Source organism: Idiotropiscis lumnitzeri, chromosome 13 (genome assembly GCF_059441095.1).
Source record: "Idiotropiscis lumnitzeri isolate Australia: NSW breed Sydney's pygmy pipehorse chromosome 13, RoL_Ilum_1.0, whole genome shotgun sequence".
Lineage (NCBI taxonomy): Eukaryota > Metazoa > Chordata > Actinopteri > Syngnathiformes > Syngnathidae > Idiotropiscis > Idiotropiscis lumnitzeri.
The window spans coordinates 10,425,206-10,436,703 of record NC_142403.1 but is presented as its reverse complement, the minus strand read 5'-3'; the positions used below and the strand labels follow the sequence as shown (position 1 = coordinate 10,436,703).

Here is an 11,498-nt window from a genome sequence, read left to right as displayed (position 1 = left end):
AGATGATGGTTAATGTGCCCCCCCCCCTCACACACACACAGACACACACACACCCAAAATCACGACCGAATCCTGTATGAGACTTCATTTATTGGAAAGTCACTATTTTGTTGTGTGCTCACCCACAGAGCCTCACAGCAAGAAGCAGGCTAAGAGGCTGACCTTTCCCCAGCTCTCTCTCTGGGAAACTCTTCTACTGAGGAAGACGTAGCTTCCTGACATTTTATATCTAAACATGTATCTTCAGTCAATAATGATACGCAACAATTTCAAATTGAATCAAAAGGACCCATCCGCTTTGCACAAAACATTGGATGAGGCCTGCTGTGAGACGTGCAACAGAGGCAAGAGACAAAATAAATATTTAACCCACAATTCATTCCAACACTTGCCATTTTTAAGGCGACTATTTTTCAATCATATGTTTCTATGAGTAGAATGCTACCGTGCTGAGGTGGGTTTCATCATTCTGCATGAATTTTGATTATATTGTTTTGAATGTAGCTAACCGTGTTCCACATTTTCATATAAAGACTGCAGAATGACTTTTGATAGATGCACCGTTGGCCATCTGAAATATACTTCGTTCCCTGCTGGCTGTTTCATGCCTATCAAGCAGAATGGAATGCACATCAGTTTTCCAGTTTGTCTGTGCATTCATCCATGCTTCAATAATAAGGATTCTCCCACACAAAGATAAACACGCATCATCCCAACATTCACCCACTGCCATCCCTCATCAAGCACGACGATCCTGACTGACCTGTGCTCTCTGTGACAGAGTTTGGGTTAGATCGCCGTTATGAGGTGGAGCTTGGACACAAGGAAGTAGTTGTGATATATTTGTAATTGTTTCACATCTGTGATATTGTAATTGTAGCATTTCCGTCTTAAAAATGCTCCATTTCACTCATAAATGCCATTCAGGCATTGATGACATGTTGTGTTTATCGTTCAATTTAAAAACCCTTGATTCAGGTCCCTTGGGTTGTCCTGCAAAAAAAAAAGGAAAAATTTCAAATGAACTCTCTGAACTCTCAACTTTCCTTTTATCTTGCTTTTATTACCTCACTATGGTAATAATTTTGAAACACATTCCACAGCCATCGCATGGTCCACGGAGACAAAAACAACAATCAGGCCACACCCCTGCAGAGTAAGAAATGAGCTGCAATGACATCGCACTACATTTGACACTTTACTTACCCAGATTAGTCGCATATTTCCAGCTCAAAATATCTGTCTACTTTCTTGTCAAGATGGCTTTGCTGAATTGCTGACACAAGGTCAGGTGACTAATATAAGTGTCCAGATTCTCAGGGCTTCCAGCCCAAACAAATGCAAGAGGAAATTAAATGGCTCTTCCCACAGCACCATAAATTGTTTTCGTTAAGATGTTTATTTGCGAGGACTTTTCGGATAAAACTAGATCTTACACGTGGGAAGGGAAACATCTCCAAATACTGTTAAGTTCCGAAATATGACAGCTTTCTCTGTTGCGAGTTCAAGACCCAAACAGGGAAGAGAAAACATGACGGTACATAAATATTATCATTCTTCTCTTAGAGAAATAAATGTAAGTCCTTCATTCATTAAAAAAAAAAAAAAAAAGGAAATACAAAGGAGAAGGTGATTTTGTGGCTTCTGTTATGTAACTAGAATGAGACCAACCTCAATGATATTGCATTTAGCAGACGCGGTGGGGCGCTTAAAATTTGTTAAGCTTGGCAGGTTCACACAGGAGGCAAACAGAAAAGGACCACACAAAGCGGAGAATTAATGTTAGTTTCCTTTAAGCACGTTAGCTGTCTGTTCGCTAGATGGTCAATAGAGGCGCCACACAACCGCACTCAGGGTCACCATTAATTTGCTTTAAGACAATAGAATCTTAATGGGAAAATATTAACGATAAAACTGAATGACATCTTCCTCATATCAGCTGATTTTAAGAATCACCTAAGTTGTGTTCCACTCCCAAAAGCAATACTTTGATGGGATTTCAGAAGGTGTCAAGTTTTGTCTGCTTTCATCCAACCAAATTCCCAAACAATTACATCAAGTTTTGTAATTGACATGAAAATCAGAATACTGTATCGAGCCCGGAGTGTAAATATTTATTGTTTGGAAGAAACAGTAGAAAGAAACAACAGTCAAATGGAAAAGATTAAATTTTAAATACCTGGAAATCAAGACAAAAATGTTGCTTGTTTTCTAAAAAATAACTTTCGGCAGTATTCCAGTACGTTTAGAGGCAAACTGTTTTTACGTGATCTGGATGCAACAGAACGTATACCCCTCAAAAAACACTTGCTTTCCATATCTGTGTTTTTTATTTATTTATTTATTTTTTTAATGCAAACCGCACATCCAGCCATGCTTACAAAATTTTGTTGGCGTCGACGTATTGAATAATGGCACTCTTCTGTAAACACAGAAGATGTTAGCAAGAGTGCAAGAAACAAAACAACATGTTGAAATAGTAATTCAAATCTTACATGAGAAAATATAAAACAGTTAAGCGGCTAATAAGTATTTAAGTACAAAAGCAATAATAATCTTTTACTTTTTAACATTGTGAATTGAGTTACAAAAACAGCATCATTATCTAGTATTGAATGGGAAAAAAAATTATGTATTTTTAAGGTATATAAGGTAGAATTTCTGATTGCCAGAAGCATATGGTTTTTAGTCCGGCACAAGAAAACGGGCATTTGCCAAAAATCTAATCGCTGTGCCCATTTCTGTTCTTCCTCATCACTCCTTGTTTTCTGCCTTAGATGACCCCCAAGAGCTCAGTCAAATAAATCCTCTTTTCACATTGTGTCATCATCAATACAGGTTAAAAAAAAGTTACAAGCCTATTTGATTCAATAAAGACTAGAAAGTGTCTCTGGTTTTAAATCAAGGAATGAAAAGTAGTCCGAAAATGAATACTCAAAGGACGGCCGCATGACAAATGGACTTCCGTGCAGTAACTAAGTATTTGTACTTCATTAGTGGCAACCAGACATGTAGAGTGTAGGAGGATCCGTCTGAGATGAGGAGACTATAAACACTGCGGTAAACATGTTAAATCGTCTGTGGAGTTAAAAAAAATACAATGCATAACTCAGGCCACAACTTTAACCGCCAGCATTCTGGTGAAAGGGAGCAGTCTTACAAGACTTTCATCATTTTATTATAAATACATCAATTAAGGCAAGAGAAGTGCAGAAAGAGAAAGGACAGAAGGTAGCGGCAAATTCTTGTTCAATCATATGAGCGGGGGAGGAGGGAATAACAACAGTGTGACACATCGTAATATGCATGGGAAAGTTCCAAATGCGGGTCCCTGGTGTAAAGCAAATATTGGAATATCTAGAAACCCAAAAGTTCCTCTGAGGTCACATCCTCTGTCTTCTCACAATCATTATTTAAAAAAAAAAACCCAAAGGTGTTTTCACATTAAATTAAACCGGATTGGAATTGGCATATGAATTTCTCAGAATTTTTAAGTATCCCATTAAAAGCAAACGTTGACTTTTTTAGTTTATGTTTTTAAACCTGGGGTGTTTGTGTAACCCACATTTCATTTTGACACACCTCAAAAATACTGATGGAAGTAATTTCAGTAGTTTCATGCGTCTAATTTGGTTGATTACGAAAGTGAGTCTACAAGCATCAAATTGAATTCCTGTTAACATTTGCATTTTCTGTCTCAATTTGTCATCGATTTTCCTCCTGCGGGAATGTCCGGGGCGATTGGATACAGTCCTGTGGTTCTTAAATTTCAGAGCCGTCTTGTAGACTTAACTTTTAACGTGTTTGTTTGTCTTTTTTTTTTCGAACATCCTGAGACAACTCGCTCCTTCACTTCCTCTGGTCCATGTTTAAATGTTGTACACCCCATGTCACCATCCGGCACGTAGTGACTACTTGTCACCTTTGTATCACGAGTGTTTAATCTTGTCGAGCCACAATTCAAAAGGACTGTCTGATTTTCATTGGTTATTTTTTGAAACTTTCATCTTACTATTACTTCCAGAATAATTATTATAATCATGATTCTGATTAATATCATTTACAACAATTTTATGTGCATATATATATATATATATATATAAATGTGCGTGTGTACAAATAATTAAATTTCAGAGTACACAACTTGTTGGAGGTTTTCTGTCTTTGATGTTTTGGGACTTTGGCCTCAACATCTCATAAACGTCATGCTTCATGCTCTCTTGGAAAAACATGAGGCAAGTGGCTTGTGAAATGTCTCATCCGACGTCATTGTTTGTGAGAAGTAGCTTCTGCACAGTGCATTTGCGGCATTCAGTAAAGATGTCATGTGTACTGCGGTAATAAACCTTCCACCCCTACAAAGGGTAAAACTCCACTTTGTGCTTTCCGACTAAATAAAACAGTTGCATGAAAATGAGAACAAAAATGATTTACGCATCCACTCAAACTGGAGCTTGAGAATTACTCATACTGTACTATATATATATATATATATATATATATATATATATATATATATATATGTCAATATTTCAGACAGAAGCAGAGACATTTGTGAGTAAATTGAGAAGAGAAGAATATATTGGAATATGTATGTGAGGATGTGTCAGTCGGTGAGAGGGGAGAAGATTGGTTTGGTCAGTTGGTCTGAATATTTATTTATCAAATTTATATATTTGTCTGTATTATTGTTGTATTGAACTGGAGAGGGGAGCCCTCTAATCTCGTTGCACACTTGAGTACAATGACAATAAAGGGATTTCTAATTCTAATTCTAAAAGGCCTTCCCCTCTTAATGCAGGGAGAGCGCAATAAAGAGTGGTGCAACATCAGACATAACCACAAGAGGTCGCTAGAACAAAAGAAAAGTTTTCAGCTCAGATTGTTTGTAGAGAAAGGAGACTAACATTTATGTGTAGCAGGGCATACATTGGTTGTATTAAAAAAAAAATACAAATCGTTACTGTTGAGGTATTCTTGATATTAATTTTTGTTCTGATCTCCAATGTATGTCGCTCTCGCTTAAAGATGTGTGCAAATCATCCAACTGATTTTGGAGGAAAATCTATTGCTCACATACAATTTACAGCTGCTTTGGAAAAAAATACAACAAAGACTAACTGCCAGTAAAGTGAAAATAAAATGTGTTTCAAATATGACGCAACACAGAAGAGTAGCGGTATTATTAAAAGAATCAGAATGAATAAAAAAATAGTGGAGATTCTCACTGACTCATATCAGGGGCCCAAGCGCATTTCTGGGCCCCGTTTTAGCCAAGTCCAAAGAAGCTCCATAAAACTCATTTGATGAGTAAAATTTGAAAGCAGTATCTCAACAAGTCTGTACTAAATTTATCACAGTCATTGCACACGTTTTCAGCAACTATCTTCTCAGATATTTCGTTGTATTTATATAAAAAAAAAAATGAAATAACAAAAAGGACATTACATTGTTTCAATCACAACAGTGATGTTAAACACAGCTCAGTTTCACCACATCTGAGATGCTGTTCTTTGGTTTTGGTCAGGACACCCATGATAAATTGATTATTCAACTCGTTTTTTTCCAAATTAGCTCAGGGTTGAATCAAATGTACAGTGACATTTCCACTGACCAAAGTGCTTGATTGTTATGGTTATTTGCTGCTTATTACTGCCCTCTGGTGTTTTTTTTTCAGGAAACAGGACAATCTAGAATTATTTATGGAAAGAGAATTAATCTGAATTTGCTTTCTTTCCCGTTTTAAACTGGCAGAAATTAGCCCAGAAAACTGACTAATTCCACCATCAAGTCGAATTATAGAAAGACATAACTTCTATTCACTGTAACCCTACTATATACCTAGTAATAATGAAGTGTATTTAATATTTGTCTTTCATGGGTGTAGATTCTAAAAATATGCGACTCAATATTAATGTTGTTGAGCGCCCCTACAGCCAAAAAATGTTTTTGCTCAAGAATAATGAAAAGAAGAACGAAAGACCCTATTCACTGCTTATGCAACTGCCTTGGATCACACACAGCTATCGTATTCATAAGCGCTTTAATGTGGTCATATTCACCTAATTTGATCGAATGCGTGTGTGGCATATACAGCTGGGGAAATGTGCAGCTGTGGGGATGGGTAACAAATTACACACGATCACCATCCACACGTGTAAATATGCCAGCTCAGTGAGTAAATGGGATTTTGTGAGTCAGGCTTATAAGACACTGAGTCAGTAGATAGAATTAAACCTCACAAACTTGGACCAATACATGACATTGACACTATAAATCCACCCATCTATGCTTAATTTTATTTGAGTTTTAGTTTGAGTTTTGTAAATATATGGAGTGTTTGTCGAGTGTAGGATAAAAATAAGGTCGCTTGTCGTCTAATACAGTAAATTACAATTCTCAAACGACAGTACAGCAATAGTTATGTATGATATTAATTGTAATAGACGAACATAAGGGGCATTTTGGCTAATATTAGAGTGCGTTTAGGTCAGGTTTTGGCATGATGGAGGTTTGAGGTGGAGGACCCAAATGCAGGGAAGCGAGGCAGGGGTAACTTAAAGGGTATTTAATTGAAGAAAACGAAAAGGCAAACAAAGAACTTGGATATACAAAAAAAGTACAAAACAACATGGGAAAACGATTTAGATGTGACTATGAAAACTGAAACACGCGGAGGACAAGACAACAGACACTTGACAGGAGACATCGACATCGACAATAACCCGAAAGGAAATACGGGACTGTATACAAACAAATTGACGAGTCAAACATGCTAACCATTAGCCCACCGTACTATACAACAAATCTTTTTCGAATATTTACCAAAACATTTGTTTTTGTGCAAATTGATACCTTTTGTGATTTCTGGGAGCCAAATTTCTGTTCCTAATGGGTTGAATAATGGGTTCCTTTCCCTCCCTCTGTATGCCTTTCTGTTTGCTCTTGAGCCAGGCATTCCAGCAGCCTAAAGGCAAAGACTATATCATATGTATGCATGTGAATGGATATCGAAATAAAATGTATCTCGGTGAATTAATCAAGCCGAAAATCATCAAGACAAAATGTCAGGAGGTAACCGTGCATAGAATGAAGCAGCCTTGGAAGTGTTTCATTATGCACCAGGCCTGTGAGCCAGCTGTTCCCTGCCCAACGCCGCTTTCATTTCATGACATCTGAATACACAAACTAGACATTCAGCCTGCGGATTTGGATACAAAGAAATCACCTGACTAAACAACGTCAAATGCAACAACAAATGCGATAACCAACATAAGGTTTTTTCCAGCCCCCCTTTTGAATTTCAATGTTTGCTGTACAGAAATGGTTACCACCATTTTTTTTTTTTTTGGGTTGCAATTTACGACCTGAAGTTGCCGACAAGTGCAAACAGTTGCTCTGCTTATAATAAAGTTTTATAGCTCACGCTGTTACGTTAATGCTGTCACTTTTCTCGTGGCCCTTCCTGTTTGCTGAAGTATTTCCTCTTCACATGGTTTCCTAGGTGCAACATCTAAAACAAAACGCACGGTGCTGGGCGCCATGGGAATAAAATACACACACACATTGTCAAAGCGTTATATTATGCACTTCACTGGTACACGGCCACAAGTAAAACGACTCGATGTACATACTGTACCGTGTCTCATTTATAGCTCACTCTCTGTTTATTGACGTTTTAACCTTGCATGTTAGGGGGGATGCGGAAGAATCCAAAATTATTCTACAGTGAATATCGGACGTTTCTATGACAACAGCCACAATATTAGGTACTCCTACATACGTGTTGATTGTGTTCAAACTTTTGCTTACCTGACGGGTAAAATATGATATTATTCTGTGTATAATAAGCCGTTGCAAATGCCAATTTTTCTATCCCATTTTCTATATTCATGAGGGTTGTGGGTGGAGCCTATCCCACATGACAAATGTACACCTTTCGGTAGTCACAAGTATCGCGAGGCACACATATATGCTGTGGACAAACACCAAAATGAGCAAGTCTCCCTCAAGGAACAGATCAGTTAAAATTAATATGACAGCATTTGATAAGTCGGTGTGTATGAATAATGAAAGCGCAAACATCAAAAGCTTCTGATTTTGTGAAAAAAGATTGAAGGCGATAAAGTGTCATGTCCTGTCTGCAGCTATGTTGGAATTTTTGAACCACATGATCACACTCAAGCACATAAATTATGGTGATTATTATTTTGATTTTCTGGATGGAGAATTGTGATAGAAGTCGCATTTGAGGCTGCAGGCCGACTGCAATGTCAGCCATTAGCGCTCTTGGCACATTTTCTCCCCTTTCTCCAAGGACGGTCGGATAAAAAAATGGGAATACTTGATGACACCATCCGGCATTTTTATAGATCGGTAAACAAGTCCGACATAAACATGCGAGCGTACAGCACGTGTTATGTCACAGGGATAACTTGAAGTGCTCCAAAATGTCCAATATGGCTGCGTGTTTTGATACTTTTCAGGAAATCAGATTGTCATTGACGTTTGCACTTTTATTCCTTATACACAATGACAATTCGAATGCTGGAAATTTTAAACCAGTTTGTTCCTATAAGGTGCAAGTTTTAGAATGTGGGAGGCAGCTCAAGTATCCCCGAGATTACGGTGCCAACATGCAAAGTGCATTCAGGGAGCCTGAACCTCCAAACTCATGCAGCTCTTCTCTGTTGGAGTTCATCACATTGTGCAGGTGAGCAAAAAAAGGATCATGAGAATTGAGCATGTCAAGTTTATTTGCCGCTATGTAAAAATACAACCTTTATATAAATATCAATATATTATCTTGCACATGATTATATCGATTTTGTAAAAATGCATAAAATACACCCACATAAGTACAAAATTACATATCTTGTCACAAACAGACATTCCAAACACAAATATTTGCCTTTCGGCAAAAACAAAGTGCTTTTCCATTCCTCCTCACACGCTTCTGTGGTATTGTCTTTGCCTTTTTCTTTTTTGGGACTCTGCAAACCACCTGTCTCGACCACCTCAGTGCTTTTCATTGAAAAATTCCAATTGGAGGAAAGGATTGTTTCCTTTCTTTCCATCTTTTAGAGCAGAGTTCTTTGAATGACAAACTTTAGCGCCCCTCACAGCTTTTCTGAGTGAGAGCTCACGCCTTGAGGTTGTTTTGCGGGCTTGCTGCTTGGCTTGGCTTGACTGACAAGGTCCCTGAAGGCTGGTGAGCGCAGGAAGCGTGGGTAGCAGTCTTTGGCCATGAGCATGTAGATTTTGTGCTGCGCCTGGTCGAAGCAGTAAGGTGACGGCGAGTGCATGTTGGCTTTGGTGATGTCACGGGTTTCATGGTCAATGTTAATCTGCAAAGAGAGACACAAACGGGGTCTGTGATGCTGAGATTTACGCTGTGAGCTGGCATGCATTATCGCTGTTTCCTAAAGTAGAACATTTGCATGAACCAATGCGCGTGTGGTATTTTGGTTACCTCCCGGGGAGCATCGCTGCCGATGAATTCGTTGTAGATTTTCTGGGCTTTCGCAGGTAGTTTGGCGCGAGATTTGGTGCTCCTGTAATCTTCACATGCAAAGTAGAATGCAATGTTCTCTTCGCTGAATTCGGATAATAGGAAGGCAGTGAAAGCGCACAGTCCATCTGGGGTAAGAGCGAAAATTAATTACTAACAGCACAAAATGGTGGACGAAATCCATATTATTAAATTGGGTGTTTGTCTTTCTCTATTAAAATGTTGAAACGACTGAAGGAAGAATAGCACATTTATAAAGATGTCCTTACATTTGCTAGACAGGAGTTGTTCAAATGATCCTTTCCACCTCAGACATTCCTCCAGGGTTGGCCTGAAACAAATGATGCATTGTGAGATTTCACCACATTCACACAAAGCACACAGACGTTATGACACAGGCTGCAGATTTGTTTTCCTTACTTGCTTTTGCCCATTTTTTTACAGCTGAACAGGCTCCACTCTGATTTGTGCAAAATGCTTCTCAGCCTCGCTTTCAGCTCTTTGGCCCTGTGAAGAGAATATTCAACGGTTAGATCCAATTTGCATGTGACCTTGAATGCATCCTATTGGCAAGCCAGCACAAGACATACGATGCGTTTGTCATCTTTGCAAATGAATTCTAAAGGGAAATCTAGGTAACCAGTAAACTGAGATTACAAAGGAAAAAAAATCATATCCAAAAGTAAAAACACAAACATAACAGCTGCTTCCAGTGGCGTGTTTAAAATCCATCCATTTTCATGATGCTTTCTTTACCTTTCCAAGCAGCAGGTTGGCATCGATGCTCGTCCTTTACACATACTAGCCAACCAGACGGTGGGGATTTGAGTCTGGCTTGTGTTGGGTGGTGGTTAAATATCCTCAGTAGGAAGTCAGATTATCTGTGTGTCTGACTACAGCAAGAGAGGAGGTTTTATAGTATTCGCCCCCGCCAGGCTCCAATGTGTCATCAGACCTCAGAGCCAATCAGAGCAGGTCAATGGGTGAGACTCATGATGAAGTCACCAAAAGGGGGAGGACACACGAGGAGGGGGCTTGGAAATTTCTATCAAATGATTATAGAAATACAATCAATAAAAGACAATAAATATGTCCTTGAAAGCTTCCTCATTCCAATTTTTTTTAACACATTTACTAAAATACAGCCAGCAATTTTGAATAAAACATAAGAGTGTTGTTTACAGCATATGGACATTCAAGTTCAACATTTTGTAGATTTTTAGCATTTTTTTCTGACCTGAAAAGTGGCCAATGAGCGCATGTATATGTCTGCAAACAAGTTCTGCATGATAATATCCTGGTAGCCACAGGGCGAATAAAAAGTATTTTCCAGGCTATAAGACGCACCTGTACATAAGCTGCAGCAACTCTGTTTGGGGGAAAAAAAAAAAAAAAAACGATAAACAAGCCGCACCAGGCTATAAATTGCAGTCTTCTATGTTGAAAAAAAATTACTTGTTTACTGCATGTACAGAACGATTTTGAACCGTAAATGCACATTAAGGCATATAAACAGCGCCTTTTAACACCGCAACAACTTTGCTAAACAACAGAACAGACCCAAGAGAAACAAAAAATAAATCAAGATTTTATTAAGTGTATTTTCTGAACTATAGAGCGCCCTTACCGGTGAACGAAAAATCCACAGACAAGCTGCACCTTTGTCTAGGTTGCATGGTTCAAAATCTTGGAAAAAAGTAGCGGCTTATTGTCCGGAAAATACGGAAAGTGAACCACTTAGAGGCCAAGAAGCAAATACTGCTTTTGGGTCAGCGCCTGCATTTATGGAACTTGCCGGAAATTGCCTTTTTGTTTTTTTTTAACCCACAAGCGAACTACAAAAATTCTCCAAAGTTGGGTGTTAAAAAGCTTGTATGGAACTAGAGCGGAACCAAAACATCATCAAAATAGTGTAAAAGTTTTACAAACACAGTACAGTACTTTGCATACTTAGTTCCCATTGTACTGAACTAAGTATGTTGCATAA

General features: G+C 38.4%; 1 protein-coding gene across 1 annotated transcript; it reads right to left on the bottom strand.

Moving 5' to 3' along the window:
* Window positions 1–8,738: 8,738 nt before the first annotated feature.
* rgs16 (regulator of G protein signaling 16) lies at window positions 8,739–10,393 on the bottom strand. The gene is made up of 5 exons (XM_088312371.1): window positions 10,268–10,393; window positions 9,932–10,018; window positions 9,781–9,842; window positions 9,473–9,639; window positions 8,739–9,347 (listed from the first exon to the last, which is right to left on the bottom strand). Exons 1-5 carry the CDS (start codon window positions 10,309–10,311, stop codon window positions 9,120–9,122), a joined length of 588 nt encoding a protein of 195 aa, XP_088168497.1. The 5' UTR covers window positions 10,312–10,393; the 3' UTR covers window positions 8,739–9,119.
* Window positions 10,394–11,498: the final 1,105 nt, after the last annotated feature.